The sequence below is a fragment of the Camelina sativa genome, chromosome 11, assembly GCF_030686135.1.
Source record: "Camelina sativa cultivar CO46 ecotype springtype chromosome 11, ASM3068613v1".
In the NCBI taxonomy this organism is placed as follows: Eukaryota; Viridiplantae; Streptophyta; class Magnoliopsida; order Brassicales; family Brassicaceae; genus Camelina; species Camelina sativa.
In genome coordinates, this window is record NC_141890.1 from 28,021,431 (window position 1) to 28,038,200 (window position 16,770).

At 37.0% G+C, this 16,770-nt stretch overlaps 2 protein-coding genes and 1 pseudogene across 11 annotated transcripts; 2 read left to right on the forward strand and 1 right to left on the reverse strand.

The window, feature by feature from the left end:
- The first annotated feature begins 468 nt into the window (after positions 1–468).
- Positions 469–3,927, forward strand: LOC104728320 (uncharacterized; annotated as a pseudogene).
- A 471-nt stretch (positions 3,928–4,398) lies between these two features.
- LOC147934510 (uncharacterized) lies at positions 4,399–5,108 on the reverse strand. Its single transcript, XM_087472654.1, has 2 exons — positions 4,956–5,108; positions 4,399–4,860 (listed from the first exon to the last, which is right to left on the reverse strand). Exons 1-2 carry the CDS (start codon positions 5,106–5,108, stop codon positions 4,399–4,401), a joined length of 615 nt encoding a protein of 204 aa, XP_087328780.1.
- Positions 5,109–8,450: 3,342 nt separating this feature from the next.
- Positions 8,451–12,406, forward strand: LOC104724235 (uncharacterized). 10 transcript variants are annotated; one of them, XM_010442697.3, is made up of 9 exons: positions 8,451–8,560; positions 9,167–9,561; positions 9,709–9,793; positions 9,931–10,006; positions 10,545–10,625; positions 10,721–10,857; positions 11,021–11,279; positions 11,369–11,432; positions 11,567–12,406. In XM_010442697.3, the coding sequence occupies exons 2-9, from the start codon at positions 9,234–9,236 to the stop codon at positions 12,142–12,144; spliced, it is 1,608 nt and encodes a 535-aa protein (XP_010440999.2). In that variant the 5' UTR covers positions 8,451–8,560; positions 9,167–9,233; the 3' UTR covers positions 12,145–12,406. The 10 variants fall into 10 exon arrangements, with proteins under 10 accessions (XP_010440999.2, XP_087330847.1, XP_010440998.2 ...); XM_087474721.1 differs by having other exon boundaries at positions 8,457–8,560; positions 9,712–9,793; XM_010442696.3 differs by having other exon boundaries at positions 8,468–8,728.
- Positions 12,407–16,770: the final 4,364 nt, after the last annotated feature.

The following is a 16,770-nucleotide window of genomic DNA, read 5'->3' on the forward strand; positions in this document are numbered from 1 at the left end:
GCTTTTTGTCTATATGATAAGATTTTGTCTCGATTTGATTTGGGTCTTGAGGTATTGCATTATTTGGTCTCGAATTGATATATTTTTTGTTTGTAGATTTGTTCAATCTTGAGTTAAGATCATGGTCTCGAATTTATATTTTTTTTGTGTGTGTCGATTTGTTCAATAGTACTCTCGAATGCTTATCTGTTTCTCTTTGAAGCCTTTATCTTAACTCTCTAGACTTCTTTCATGGCAGCCCTTACGACACACTTATAAGTATTGTGTGTGTGTCTTTTTAAAACTGTCAACTTGTGAATGATTTAGCTTTATCTTAACTGTTGTTTTTTGTTTTTGGATTAGAAGTATCTAACAATTTTGTGTTTCCTAAATGAGAGATTTATTTCATCAATGGGGTCAAATTTAGTATTTATCATATTGTTTGCTACCTTATCCTATCATTTGATGCTTTTTTTTGTATGTTTAGGAATGGCATCATCAAGCAATAGCATCAAATATCATCCTCTACTTTATGAAGAAGGAAAATCGCCTCTCCAACATAGGAGCATGAACCACAATTGTTTTGTGTCAAAAATTGGAATTTTGAGAGAAGGATTAGGTGTGGACGTGTGGGATAATCTGAAGAAATCATCTCTTGGAGTGTTTATAAAGTTTGCTGAATTGGAATACACATGGGCTGCGCAGAGAGTTCATTTTCTACTCACACATCAGCTGAGAATCAACAACATTCATGAGGTTTGGTCTTTGATCGATAATAGGCCTATTAGATTTTCTTTAAATGAGTTTGCGGAGATAACAAGCTTAAATTGTGATGCATTTGACCCTTTAGACAACTTTGATGTTGATCACCAGGATTTCTGGAAAGAAATGAAAATACCAACAACCCTTGATGGTCCTATGTGGAGTGAGTTGGTAAAGGTGATTGATTCTAGCAAATCATGGCATCTTGATAAGAGGATGATGGTTGGTAGGTTATGTCGGTTGTCAGTATGCGTACATGGAATTCATCATACATCTAGAATCCCGTTGGCGACCGCTAAGAGAGTTTTAGATCCAGTTGCTTTTGAAAAACATCCATGGGATCGGGTTGCTTTTAGTAGTCTAGTGAATTCTGTTAAGATGGTTGACTATGACAGAGATTCATACACCATACATGGGTGTGTTCATGCTATGTTAATTTGGTTGTATGAGAGTGTTACTGGAATATGAGAAAGTTATGGGTTTAGAAGGACAAAAACCACTGGTGTTCCACTTCTTGATTGGCGATCATCTCGAAAACGTATCAACTTCACAAACTTCATCCAAAACGAGAAGAAGTTGAATGGACAGGTTAGTAGTGGTGCTAGTTTGTTACTATCTTTTTTTAAAAAATACTTTTGACATCAACAAATAATTTGTGTGAATTTAAAGTTATTACCAGTGTTAATCACTTTATTCATGGCTTGTAGGTTCGTGTTAGGCATATGATTCATGTTTCAGAGGAAAACATGTATCCTCTAAGGTCTGACGCAGATGAGCATACGGATCCACACCTAGACGAGCTAATTAAAGATCTTATTCATAACCGTTTGTCTCTAGATGCTTGGAGTTGTATCAAAACAGTTGGTATAAGTTCAAAAAAGAAGAAAAGAAGTGTTGAAGCTGATAAGGTGAATGACGACAGAGGGTGGAATCCTAAGAAAAAGAGATTGACAGATAGTGATCCTAAATGTGAACAAGGAGAAAATGTAACCAACATGGAGGTAAGGTTTCATTATCCTTCACCGAACATGGTTACCGTTTTTTTGTCTTTTCTATTATGATATTAAGGAACATGTTATTGCAGGATGGTAAGGATGAAAAGTCAATTTCTTTGGATATTTGGAGGGCGATTGAGAAAATGAATGAGACTATTTCTGACTTGGGCAAAACACTCAACAATCGATTAGATGCTTTGGAGAGCAAATTTGAAACATTTGTTGAAAAAAAAATGACTGTGTTAGAAGAGAAGATGAGTGAGAGGATTAAAGCAGTGGAGAAAGAAAGAAAAGAGCCAAAAACGCTGATGGACCAAATGATGCCACTTCGCACACCATTGAAGATGATGAGGGAACAAGTAAAGCACCTGTAAGTAACATTTTCTCTTATCATGTTCAGATTTTTTTTCTCACTTATCACGTTTTGATTTTTTCTAAAACTTATCATGCTCTGTTTCTTTTTTTCACTTAACACGTTACGTTTTTTTTTTTTTTTTAAACTTCTCATGTTCCGTTTTTTTTAAAACTTATCATGTTCTGTTTTTTGTTTAAAACTTATCACGTTCTCATGTTATTTTCACTTCTCATGATCTGTTTTTTTTTAAAAACTTATCACGTTATAGTTTTCTTACCTTTTTGTGGAATGTTCTGTTTGGTTGCAGTCATGGATTGTTGAGATGAAACAGACATCACATGATGAATTTCCCACTCAAAGGGCCGTGAGGAAGGTATACACTGTCAACAATATGAAAAAGGAAGAAGATGAGATATCAGAGAATCTTCCTCTCTTTGAGAAGAAGGAATCTGTTAAGGTTGAGAAGAAGAACACTTCCAAGAAAAAGAGGAAAAATGTTCATCATTCTGACGATGTTGAAGATATTACTACCCAAGTTCATAAGGCTCAGTTGAAAATAGCTTCCAGTTCTGAAGAGACATGGTCCAACCAGGAGGATCGGTTAGCTAGTAAGAAACTCGAGGTGACACTAAAAAGCATTGGAGATGCTTTAACGAAGTTGGATGGACCTGGACCTTCGAAGCAACCAAGACACGTCCCACAATTGGCAGAATCGCATAAATATCCTTACCTTGGTAACTCGACAGTCAAGCGGATCATTACAGAGGGTGAAGCTCAGCTCAGCGATCATCTTAAGCCTGCAGATGATGAGAAACATCAGAGACTTATGGATTTCCTCAGCCTTGATAAGTATACTTCAACAACTCTTAATAGTTTAATAAAAGTTACATCATTATCTATATTTGTACTAACTCATTTCAACCAATAACAGGGAAGAACCACTTAGCACCAACAATGCAGCTGTGAGATTCTATTGGAAAATTATGACTCCAAGGAAACATTGGCCAAGCAATGACTATGGATGGTTGACAGATCATGTAAGTAAATTTTTGCTTATTTTTGTACAACTGATTTAATGACTACTGTTATTTTCCTTATTCTAGTTATGTTTTTTGAATGTAGCACATGGGTTGTGCAATGGCTATGTTCCGGAGAAGATATATGCGTGAGCCTTGTTTGTATCCTAAACAACGCATTGCCTTCTTAGATCAAGATCTGATCACAACATTGCGGAATGACTACAAACAGTTTGATATGGGGCCTAAGAATTTTGTGTTTAGGGATTCCTATGTGAAACACGCTTATGGTGAATTTCCCGAGGAGTCAGCTACGCACAAGAAATGGTGGATTGATGTGGATAACTTATACGCTTGTCTCTTTGTCAATGAAAACCATTGGGTGGCTTTGGATATTGACTTGCAGGGTAATAAAATTTACATCTATGATAGCATCCCAAGCATGGTGAGTGACGATCAAATGGCTCTTGAATTTTTGTCTTTAAGGCGAATGATCCCAGCGATGTTATGTGACATGATTCCTGAGACGATCCGTAAGAAGAGTAAATGTATGCTGGAATTGAGAAGGGTGAAGAAGAATGTCCCTCAGAATGAAAATCCAGGTGATTGTGGAATGTACGTTCTAAAGTATATTGAATGTTTAGCTCTTGGGAAAGCATTTGATGGGCTTTTCGATGAGAACATGTTGACTCTTCGGATTAAGCTTGTAGGGGAGTTATATGACGAAGTTGGAGAACTAGACATACCACCGAACATGTCTGATTCATATCCTCGAGCTAAAGATATTAAAATCCCTTCCCTCATGGATGAGTCCTTGTAGACTATTTTGTTTCATTGTCTTACGTTTTTTTAATAACGTTATCATTGTAGACTATTCTTCTTTTGCATGTGAATTACTACGTTCTCGTCTTTTTTACATGAATTATTATCTAATGCTTTTACGATTAGTGGACAAACGTAAATATAATATGAACTCACTACATTATGCAAGTTCATAATATATCACGAGTATACATAATGATTATAATTTTAAATTTAAATGCATAATGATTAAATAATTTTCAGAATTATTATCTAATGTTTTTAGGATTACTTGTGGTACACTTGTAATCATATATGAATGTACTACATTGTAATGGTTGTTTTTTTTTTAAAAGAGTTCTATATCAATATAATACATGTCTTACGATTTAAAAAGAACAAGAGAATATAAAAGAATTTGGCAACTAAAAAGAGTTCTATGTCAATGAAAGCAGCGTCAATCTCAACATGAATTTAAATAACTTGGAATTTATAGAGTACATGTCTTACGATTGTGTCCTACTTGGTTGCAATTACCGCACGTGTATAGCTTTCTTGGCTTCTTCTTTTCCATTGCAATCTCCAATGCGGATTTAATTCTTGAATTTTTTGGCCTTCCTGGTTGTTGTTTAGGTATCAGTGCTGAACATACCTTTGTTATCACATGTCCAGGAACAGATTTATCAAACTCCCTTGGCATGATGGCATTCGCGTAGGAAGTGTACATGTAGTTTTTCCGATAATAAGGATGACTCATTGAAATGCGAGAGATGTTTCTGTATTCACCGGCCGCAATTGCGTGTGCACAAGGGAGCTTCTCCGAGTCAAATCTGCGACACATACACTTTTTATCTCTCAAATTGACAACATGCAGAGATGTCCCACTTGTTACTTGTACTTGGTGTTCGTCGATATCTTGGACTGTAAGTAACTTAGCATAATCCACACGACCCTATAAAATATATAATACGATGCCACATTATACATTATATTTGAAACATAAATAACCAACATGAACATTTGCTAAGAAAGGATAAAAGAATAAACCTGGAGAATTTTCTCTACACCACGTGTCAAAACTGTTGTCATCTTCAATGCACCACTCCTTCTATCTGAAAACCACCTAGTCATCATAGACCTTATTTCTTCCAATAGTTGTACAATAGGATAACTCCTAGCATGTGACATGACCTTATTCATTGATTATGCAATGTTGCTTGTAAGCAAGTTGTACCTATCACCTAGGAAATGTACACGAGTCCACATACGCACATCAGCCCTTACGAGGTACTCATATAGTGCTGGATTCATGGCTTCTATCTGATCAAATGTGGTTTGAAAGTCAATAAGTCTACAAGAATTTGACGCCTTTTTAACCAAAGCAAATTCTGCTCGACCTTTAAACCGGACCAAAATATTCTTGTACATATGGTATGTACATATTCCCCTGCTAGACTTCGGATAAACCTTTTTAATAGCTTTCCCAATTGAATTGTGCCTATCAGAAATAATGGAAAGGCCTTCATCATCTGGTATCACACAGCTGAGTTGCTTGAAAAACCATTCCCATGATTCATCATTCTCCGTATCAACCACAGCGAAAGCAATTGGAAAAATCTGAAAATTGCCATCTTGAGTTGTTGCTGTCAGAAGTGTCCCTAAGTATTTTCCTTGTAAAAAAGTACCATCCACAACAACCACTTTCCTCAAGAATGGAAATCCCTGAATGCTTGCACCAAATGCTAGAAAACAGTACTTAAATCTTTGAACTTCATCAACTTCAAGCTGTGTAAAAGTTCCAGGATTTGCCCTTTTTATCATATACAAATATGTAGGGAGCTGCTCATAACCACTCTCTGGACTACCCTTGACCAACTCGCGAACGTGCCTTAGCGTTCGATATGTCTTCCAATAATCCATCTATCAAGAACAATATTATTTTAGATTGTTATGAAACTAAATAAACGGTATAATGCTAAATAGAACTAGAAGGAATAATTTTATCTTGATTTGAAAACGTTTATTCAACGCTTCAGCAACATGCATTGGCAGTACCTTGGGACCAACTCCACCAACAAAATCTGTGTACAACTCTCCTAGAATATGATGATCTGCTTGTCGGGCACGCATAGAGCGCTCTGTTACTGAACATGTATGTGCTGAAATAAACACACGCACCTCAAACTTGGGAAAGTGACTTAATGTTGCAGCTCTTACCCCCCACTTGCATCCTTTAACCCAAGACTTAACAATCAATAGTGTTGGTCTCGATTTGTAAACATAAAAATCAAACCTTTGTACCAAGGTTAGTATCTTCAACCGTGTTTCTAGGTGCTCCTTTGTATCATACATTTGCCCAACAGCCAAATTCACAGAAGACAAGTCTATCTTTGAGACATAAACTGGTTCTTTATTTTCTTCAATAAAAAACGATGAACTCCTTTTCTTCATTGGCAATTTATGATCCTCTTCTTCTGGCGGAATTCCATACAAGGTAAAATTCTCATCATCAGAATATGTTCCATCAGAATCATCACAATAATCAAATCTACTATCATCTTCATCGATCTTTTCATGTTTTGCTTCGCTGGTCAAATCAAGATACTCTTCTCCAACTAAATCGTTTTCATCTCTTCCTCGTTTCTTACCTTTGTGATTCGAATCAGTCCGTATTTTCTTCTTCACTTCAACACAAAGACGACATGTATCCCTTTTCAATTGTCCCAGAAAAGTGTGCAACTGACGAGAATTATCAATAATAATTGGTGGTGTATCAGCGGGTAAATCCTGCAATAACCTCGTCGAGATCTTGTAACTCAACACAACATCAAATACCTTGTTATCCAGTCTGTAATCCTCATATACCATTCCAATGCAATCATCAAAACTGCTTAGATCATTACATTCTAGAATTCGTGAACCCCTTTCATTATCGACAACAAACAACCATTTATTGTTGTCGAAGATCCAATTACCACAAACGAGAATCACCTGCTTCATATTCTCTTTATTGTGTAACGATGCACTCAAACGTGAAGGAAGCGATGAAAAAAAAAAGAACCTAAAAGGAAAATAACAGAGAAGTCGATTATGAACCCCAGAAGGAAAGAAAGCATGATTAAATCCACATTACGAGGGAAGGTAGAAGGAATCTATGGAAAAATAAGATGAATCCAAAAGAGAAAAAAAAAAAGTTAGAGTCGATATTGGGGGAGGCACGAGACAAACAAGAAAGAATAAGGAAAACCCTAGATTCTTGCCATATATGTCACCTACTTAAAAAGTCTGTCGCTTAACCATAAAGAAAATCTGTCGCAAAACACACTAATAAATCTGTCATCACCCTGAAAAAAAAATCTGTTATCAAGCAATAATATAAGAAAAAATGTCAGTAACCTCTAAAATAATTAATCTGTCATTACAGAAAACAAATCTGCTGTCACTATATTAACAAAAAAAATATGTTATCATTGTATTCATATATAATAAATCTGTTATTAAGCAGCAGATTTTATAGTAAAAAAAACAAAACTGTCATAACATAAGAAAATCTGTCACAACATATAGTGTGAATGTAGGTCAACATAACAATTTTAAAAAGACATTAGAAAATCTGTTATCAAACAACAGATTTTTCCTTCAATCAAAAAATCAGTCATAACTAAAAAAAAATCTGTTACCACTAGGTGTCAAACTAGTAAATATTTTTTCGTTTATAAATCTGTCGCAATGTGACAGATTTTTAAAGGGAAAAAAAACTGTTACAACATTCAAAAAAAATCTGCCACAAAATTCCTAAAAAATTGTCTAAAATAATGAAAATATGTCATGACTTTGTAAATAAGTCTGTCGCGTTTAAAAAATCTGGTGTTCAAAAAAAATATGTCGTTACATACTTCAAATAAATCTGCCATAAAAAAACAAATCTGCCGTCAAACTTTTCAAATTAATCTGCCATCCAAAATAAGTCTGCCAACAAAAATCTGCCATGGACAAAAAATCTGCCACTAACAAAATAATCTGCCATTACATGTTTGGCAGACTTTTATTATAAAAAAAACGAAATTGCAGGAATTTTTAATCAAGGGTAATATTGATTTTTTTTTCCTAACAAAGCAAAAAAAAGTATTTTAGGTATGAAAATAATCCAACTAACCCTCAAATTTTATGAGCTAATCTAGCAATTAACTGCTCAATTTGGGTCAAACTAGTAATTTTCCCTATTTAAAAATACACATAAATTTCTTTTCAATACAAAAAGTTAAAATTATTGACCAATGCACTTTTTGTAAGTAATTTTTTCATAGTTTTTTTGTGAATGCCAAAATTACTAAAAATAAATTACTTACCAAAAGAGATTAATTTTTCAACTTTCAAAAAAAACAAAAAAAAAAGGAGATTACTTACCAAAAGAATTACATAGTCAACTTTACAAGCAAGTTGACGAATCAAACACGCACCGTTTGGGTAAGTTCACTAGGCTCATAGTAAATTAGCTGCGCTGCGTAGCATTAGATTATTGACTTTTAACTCTTTAGTCTTATAGACGGATGAATAAAAACAGTCTTCGTTTTGAATCTCCCAGATCTCATCTCATCTCTCTCTCTCTCTCTCTCTCTCTCCTTTGCTTCTCCAAAACCTCTATTAACTAGGTTAAGCCCTCACTCTCTATCTCCATGTATATCTCTCCCAAGCTTTCTTCGTAGCTTACCGTAAATTTTTACACCTTTTTGAATGATTTGTTTGTTCCCGACGAAGCTGCCTTCGCGTCGTTTCGTCCCCCTCCTCAAATTTTCTAAGTTTTCTCTAGTTTCTGCTACGTGAGTATATGCTTTATGTTTCGAATCGAGTAGATTGAGCTATGGTCACTGTATTTTGTAAAATCTTTTGAACCCTAGTTTTCTGGATTTTTTTCTTTCTTTTTTTTGGGTCGGGCGAAACGAGCTGGGATTGACTTAATTGCTCTAGGAACTGGTTTTTTTTTTTTTTTTTTTTTGTTAGATTGAGATATTGCTTTCTTATTCTTCATTCTTGAGCAATTTACGTTAATCAAATGTTGTTATTGCTTAAGGGAACTAAATCTTGTGTGGCTTGATTTGGATATGAATCTATGGTTTGTTGATTCGTTTCTTAAGGGAACTAAATCTTGTGTGCCTTGTGTTGGATATGATTCTTTTGGTCTTGAAATAGTGTTTTGAATGCTATTTAATGTGTAATTTTGTTCTGGGATTTCTGATACTGTTGTTTTCTTACTACAGGGTATTTTTTTTATGGGTGATTTGTGAAATTGTTTTGAGGATATAAGCTTTACAATTTTGTTTAATAATGGAAGCGGAGGATGGGCTTGACCTACCAGCTTCAAGCAGTTTTGGTTCTGAAGTACAGAAAAGTAGTATTGAATCTGGGAATAGGTCACCTGAGGCTAATCCTATAGTTGGCAATGATGAGAACGTGAAAAGAAATTTAGATATGGAGACGGATTTGGATCCAGTGGAAGAGAATTTGAGAACTGTGGGGGGGCAGGAGTCTGGGGAAATATTAACAGAGCAGGTTGGTGACGGTATCAATGTGAGTGTTGAAAGTTTGGTGGTAGATGAGAACGTGGGTATCAAAAAGGAGACACTAATTCAAAGTGCTACTTTGGATGTTAGTTGTATCCTTTTCTTTGCCCTTCTATTTTGAAGGTTGCTCGCAATTATGATAAGACATGGCACCTGATCTGTTTTTGTAGTTATTTGCTACTCAGACTCGACGCCTGTGATTATGTTATCTTCTTCTGTTTTTCCATAATTCGTCATAGCAGCTAAATCGGGTGTTAAAAGACCCCGAACATCGTCTGACGAGCAGCAGCCTACTGTCTATGTTACTTATAAACACTTGACGAGGTTAGTTGAAAAACGAGTCACAACTCAACTGCATGTAATTTTAAGTTGCATAAAGTGGTGTTTACACAAGCAGTCCCGTTATTATGTGATTCTCGGATTTACCATTGAATCAATTTTTAATGGACTGCATCTTTCAGAGCTAGCAAGCAGAAGCTGGAAAGTTTATTACAGCAATGGTCAGAATGGGAGGCTGAATATACGTCCTTGGCTCAGGTATCTCTGAATGGAGAAGGTCATTTACTCTCTAAAATGTTCTCTTTAGCATAATTAATTGTGAATGAATGCAATCATTCTTCAATGTTTGATTTAATTAAGATTTCGTTAAGGGAATCTTTGTTGGATATCGAGCTGAAGAAGTGTGCAAGAATATGATACTAAATAATCGTGGACCATATAAAGTATCTATTATATTATGCATGCTTTGGATCTCCAGTTTGCTATCCTTGCATTAAATAGGCCTTAAAGTATGTATTATTGTTTATGATGTGGATCTTCAGTTTTCTATCCTTGCATTAGGTAAGCCTTAGCCATATTTGTACTAAGGAACCAATTATTTTCTTATGTAAAACAGAACTAGCATTGACTAAGGCATCCTTATCATAGTCCCTAACATCGAAATCATCTAGTTTATATGATAAGATTATAGACTTCACATGGGGAAGTTGTTCGTTGATTAGGTTTTCGAATAAATTTTTTGACTTATCATGTATGAAACTTAAAGGTATAATCTTTTCACTGGTTATATGCTCAGAATCAAGAAAAACCATTAGAATCTGGTGAAGAGATATATTTCCCTGCCTTACGTGTTGGATTGCAGAAGACTTCATCTGTGGTGAGTGAAAATGTTGTCAACGCTATTAAAAGTTGTTAACTATCTATATCAGTAATCTTCATAACATGACAATTGGTGCATTCTTGCATATGCAGTCATTCTGGATCGATAACCAAACTGGCCCGAAGCCGTTGGAAGAGTTTGTTCTAGTGGAAAGTAGCACCACTCCTCTTTATGACCGTGAATTTGCAATTGGTTTAAATTCAGCAGATGGCTCAAGAAACTTGGAAGGGTAAATTAAATCTTAGATTTGTATCAACTTCCATCTGTTTCTTATTTAAGACTGTGATACATCCTTTAATTTTTCTTTGCTTTTATTTGTTGTAGAACAACCTAACCGTGAATGTTTTAATGATCTTGCATTCATGTAACATTTAATGTATCTGTTGTTTCAGAGGATTGGAGATTATTGATGATGATCCTCCACGTTGCTTCAATTGTGGTGGCTACAGTCATTCCTTAAGAGAATGTCCAAAGCCTTTTGATCGGTTAGCGGTTAATAGTGCTCGGAAGCTTCAGAAATCCAAACGAAATCAGAGTAGTAGTGGGCCCCGTCTACCATCGAGATATTATCAAAAACCTCAAACTGGAAAGTATGATGGCTTGAAACCCGGCACACTTGATGCAGAGACACGTCAGCTTCTGAATCTTGGGGTAATTTTGAACCTTGTCTTTCTGTGTATAGGTTCTTACCTATATTCTCGATTCAAGATTTCTTAGATCATTGCTTTCCTCTTTTGAAGGAACTAGATCCTCCTCCTTGGCTTAACAGAATGCGAGAGATTGGGTACCCTCCAGGATACTTAGGTAAGCTTTTCTACTCTGTTTTCTTATCATTCATGTACATGGAAAAGAATTGGGTTTTGCTGTTATCGCACAGGACCTAAACTGTATTAGATGTTCTCACACTTTCTATTGTATCTGCTTCATCCTGTCTCCAGCTCCAGAAGATGACCATTTGTCTAGAATCACTATATTTGGAGAAGAGGTGGAGACTCGGGAGGAAATAGAGAGTGAGGATGGAGAAATTTTGGAAAAAGCACACCCTCCAGAGCCAGAAATGAAAAAGACAGTCGAGTTTCCAGGAATTAACGCTCCCTTGCCAGAAAACGCAGATGAGTGGCTTTGGGAAGCTGCACCTTCACAGAGGAACAACAGCAGAAGCGGCCGATGGCAGCAAAGAACAAGCAGAGGAAATGATTACAGAGACGATGGTCCGCTTGGTGTTGAATCATCGAGTTATCCTCCAAGGTATGGCAGTAGATATGATTACGGGTATGGGTCAAAAGATTATAGTTCGAGATCAAGAAGCCCGGAGTTAGATAGATCTGTATCCGAAAGAAGTAAGAGGGATTATTCTTTTTATGACGCTGATTTCCGGGAGAGAGATAAAGACAGAGATAGAGACAGGAACAGGGATAGGAACAGAGACTGGGATAGGGACAGGGATATGGACAGAGACTGGGATAGGGACAGGGATGATCGTGATTGGTCTTATAGGTTAAGCAGCAGAAGATGAAACTGTGAGATTGTTAGCTGTGTATCATGTATGTGTATGGTTAGGGTTTCCTTTTCTACATTCTCTTTCTCTCTCTCTAAGTTGAATTTGTTGTTGTATCATGTCCATGAAAGTGGAAGCTTTTTTTTTCTTAGTTACCAGACTTTGGGTTTATACTTTTGACTTTTATACTTTTTGATTTAGTCTGCTAGAAAGGTAGTATCTCCTCTAGCAAGTTTCTTTTGACGCATAAGGTTTTACTATTTTGGGTATGTCTTCAAAACTATCTGTATCTCCCTCGAATGTTTTATATAGCACCACAACTCCACAGAATTCGAACCTCCATGTCGGGCCACACAAATCGGAAGTCGTAGTCCAGTTTCCTCTTAATTTGGAAGTTCCTAACGTACGTTGAATTTGTTGGTTTAAGACTTAAACTGATACTAAACTACTTAAAACTAACAATAAACCAAATTAAAAATCTGAAGCATCTCCTCCATCTCTCGATCACGAAACCAACAAATACGTTAAAGAATCTCAGAATCATGAAACCAACAATTGCAGAGTTAAGCTACAATGGCCTTTTGCGCAATCTTGGCGTGTAAGTCTTTCATCATCTTGTCTTGGGTTAAGGCAAGATCTTGCATTATCTTCAGGAGTCTTTCTTCTTGTTGAGGGCTCCTTGAAGTGATAGGTTTCTGAGTGTCAAAGAAGTAGCTTTTGTTGACATCGACGTTCATGACTTCTTGTGGATCCAAGTGTTGGTCCATCGAGGAGCAATATCCTTCTCCGTGGTATGGATTAGGTGAATGGGAAGCTTGTCCCATAGGTGCTCGATCTCCAGAGGATCGAGTAACAGGTGGGCAACGAGGTGCCTAAGTGGTGATGCATGGGATGGTCGAGAGTGACCAATGCGAGAACCATGCATTCAACAAAATTGTTTGGATGATTCTCCGTCCGTGGCTTAGTAATGTGATATAAGTTGTGCAATTGTGAGGTTTTGAAATTCATAAGGAAGAGCGTCGAGGTCCATCCTCAATGATGAGGCCTACGTATCGGCCGTACCGTGCCTTTGGTGCCGACGTCAAGCAACTAGCGAATGGGCAAGGATCATGAGTAACGTCTAGGACACCTTGCTTTTTAATTTTTTCTTTTTGATTTTCATTTGTTTCAGGAGACCTTGAGGATGAACCTCGACGCTCTCCCATACGATTTTCAGAATCTCACAATCGCAAAACTTATGTCGCATTACCGAGCCACGCATGGAGACCCATCCGGACCGTCAGTTCACTCGATGCATGATTCTTGCATTTGTCACTCTCGACCAGCCCATGTACCACCACCTAGGCGCCCTTGTCGCCTATCTTTTACTTGACCATTCGGAGGCCAGGCACTCATGGGACCAAGTCACTCACCCTATGACCACGCTGTCAACTCATTTACTCTGTACAACGCGGATCTTCCATGCTTCGCCACAGACCATCACTTTGATCCACAAGAAGTCATGAATGTCGATGTCAATGAAAACTTTTTCTTTGACACTTGCAAACCAATCACTTCAAGGAGCTCTCACACTGAAGACAAGCTCATGAAGATGATGAAATAACTTATTTTGAGTCAAAAGCAGGCCGATAAAGTTTTACACGCTAAATTTGATAAGATGAGTATCGAATTCGGAGCTAAGTTTGAGGCTATGACCGAGGACATTACACGCTTGGAGGAACGAATAGAAGCCATCAACAATCAAGTTACGTACGACATGGAGTATATTGATAATGATAGAACAAAGATTATCAACATGGGTTACGCCATTGATACCATTGAGAACCGCCTAGAGTGGAAGATTGAAGCCTTACAACAAGTATTCAATAACCCAGACGAATGCAAAAATTGGAGTTATGATCAAGTCTATCACCCTATTGAAGATGAAGAAGGATATGGAACCTCACATGAGTATCCAACTGATCATTATGAAGATTTGCCAATAGAGAATGATGAGTCTTATGATCTATCATCTACTAAAGAAGATGGAGAAGAAGAGTTTAAAGACTTTCTACTGTTGCATGACATTTCAGATTCCTAATGAAGAAATTCCTAAATCAAGGAGCGTGATTCTTGGCTCGAGACATATTCAGTTAAACATGAAGATTCGACAGTTACGAGCAATAAAGCCAAGATCAAAACAGACGCACTCAAAGAGAATTATTGCATTTAATGTATGAATTTATGATTTAATTTAGTATTAGTAGTAGAGTTGTAACCTCGCTTGAGGTAGCTGATCTTCAAGGCAAAAATCTTAATAAAGTACATTCTTCCACAAATAATTGTTCTGAAGGAGTGTTGATCTTCAAGGCAAAAATCTCAACATCATGTCCTTCTGGTATCAACGGCTGAATGGCAGATCAATTTTGAGAGTGTTGGTGAGGAGTGTCGAAATCTGCGACTCTTCGAGTTAATGAATCACAAGTATGACAACCCATTCTGCGGACCCCAAAAGCCCAGCGCTAGCCGTCCCAACGGACTCCAAGTGACAGCTTGTCCTGTGGGAAGGTTGTTAAAGGGTGGGGACTACGGTTCGAGGAACGTATGGCGCACCAATAACCTACTGGTGGATTTGGATGAATATTTCCATTTCCACAGTGAGGGGTTAGGATGGATGCCCTGCAGGGCCAGCTTGGGGCCTATGGGGGCAAGTTAGCGGGTAGGCTAGTGGGGTCCACGGGACGGGTTTTTACAACAAGCTACAGCGATTTCTTGATCATTCCTCCAAGGTGGTGGATCGTCAAGCTCTCTCGGGCCTTGGTTTTGGTCCTGCATTCGAGCTAGGCTTGAGAGTACTTGAAACGAAAAATAAGAATATTATAGTAAACTCAAAAATAAAACGTCTTATACGATATCCTAGTCCTAAACTCGTAGGTAACCTAAGTAGTCCCCGAAAACGGTGCCAAAAGCCTTATGTGTATGGGTTTCACCTCAATCTTTTACCTCAAAAGACCACCTGACTACTGTAATAGCAGTTAATCGGTTGTAGTATTTAAGGATCGATCTCACATAGACTAATAAGCTACGCGTCAAGTTTTATGAAGAAGGAATATGGCTAAGACAAAATAAAGGGGGTTTGTTGTGGGGTTTATTACGAACAAAGTGTTGGGCAACAGATAATCCTTATGGTATCATGGATTGAATCATACTAAGAAACTAAACAGGGAATTTCCAACCATTAATGTTCAAGAACTCAAATGTGGATTAAGAAACTCGCCTATTCCCACAGAACCGGATCACTATGTCTAGACAACCTATGTTAATCTATTTACACGGGTAATAGGAGCTAAATATACCTAAACAATCCAACTTTGATATGTTGATGCCTCTCTATTTTACACCTTTTTAGGCATTTTTTTATCATGTTTTGCATTGTCTAGAGTATAATCTTAGCATGTTTAGGTCTTTAACCTTAGATATTTGCATTTAGGTTGTTTAGGGTTTTGCAATTTTGCATTGTTATACTTTGGATAAAAACAGGTGCTTTGGAGCTTAAAAATAACCAGAATGAGGAGTCACTCGAGCATGTACCCGAAGGTGTGATCATGCAGAAGAACAACCTGAAGCCTTCACCTGAACAAGCAGATCTAAGCGCAAGAGGAACCACCCAAAGCCCAACTCGAAGAGGTGCATTGACCCTAGCCTCGTTAGGACTTCGGATAATGGCTGTGCGGCTAGGTCAAAGGGTTTCCATATATAAACCCCTTCCTATATTGGCAGCCACACAGAAAAAGCGAGAGCTTAGAGAGAGATTGAGAGCCGATTTTACAGTAATTTTTTTTAGGATTTCTTATTTCTATTTTTACAATTCTTCTACTTAGATTCTGTATTACATTTCACTTCTTTCGAATACATTATTTTCTTTCGTTTATCAATATCTTTATTATGAAGTTCCTGTTCGTTTCTCTGCTTATGTCGATTATAATGAGATCAGTGTACTGAACCAAAGTTTCTAGGGATGGGATAGGCTTGTAGGTATTATTAATCGATTAGGATGTTTTAGATTGAGTGTTTATATGAAATATCCCTTCTGCATTAATGTTCTTAGTGCTAGTTTCAAACCGAGAGATTAGGATTAGATTCTAGGTATTTCTGCACCGAGAGATGTACGATGAAATGCCTGAATAAACTAATGCCAGAGATTTACTCACTTAGCCTAAGAGATTAGATGAGCAAGGAGTTTATTGATGATAGTGAATTGGATTTTAATGCCTACTTGGTCATGTTTCTCCAATGAGAATTGGGCAAGAAAGTGATTAAGGTTGATTTTTTCTACCATGAGAGTGGATTAGCAAGGTCCAGAAATTCATTGTCTAGGAAATATATTGCTTGAGGCCTATAAAACATTCTAGGTTGGTTAGGAATACTTATGAACCGATTACCCCATCCTTAAGAGCTTTCGTATTTTGATTGTTTAAACTTTTATCATTCACTCGACCACCAATCCGACGTGGTACTCGATCATCAACATCATGTGGTGCCTCGAGTTGTTCGTCATTCTGTTCTTGTTTTCTTATCAGCCGATCACCTACTCGATCCGGTACTCGATTGCTTGCATCGTGTACCTCAATCGTGTAGTTCTTTGTTTTATTCTTATTATTTTTG

What these genes read in the sequence shown, in the direction of transcription:
- LOC104724235 (XM_010442697.3), top strand. Translation starts at nt 9,234, where the DNA reads ATGGAAGCGGAGGATGGGCTTGACCTACCAGCTTCAAGCAGTTTTGGT. An exon ending in TGCTACTTTGGATGTTAGTT is followed by an intron (nt 9,562 to 9,708) that starts GTATCCTTTTCT and finishes AATTCGTCATAG; the next exon opens with CAGCTAAATCGGGTGTTAAA. An exon ending in ACTTATAAACACTTGACGAG is followed by an intron (nt 9,794 to 9,930) that starts GTTAGTTGAAAA and finishes TGCATCTTTCAG; the next exon opens with AGCTAGCAAGCAGAAGCTGG.
- LOC147934510 (XM_087472654.1), bottom strand. Translation starts at nt 5,108, where the DNA reads ATGAATAAGGTCATGTCACATGCTAGGAGTTATCCTATTGTACAACTA. An exon ending in GTGTAGAGAAAATTCTCCAG is followed by an intron (nt 4,861 to 4,955) that starts GTTTATTCTTTT and finishes TATATTTTATAG; the next exon opens with GGTCGTGTGGATTATGCTAA.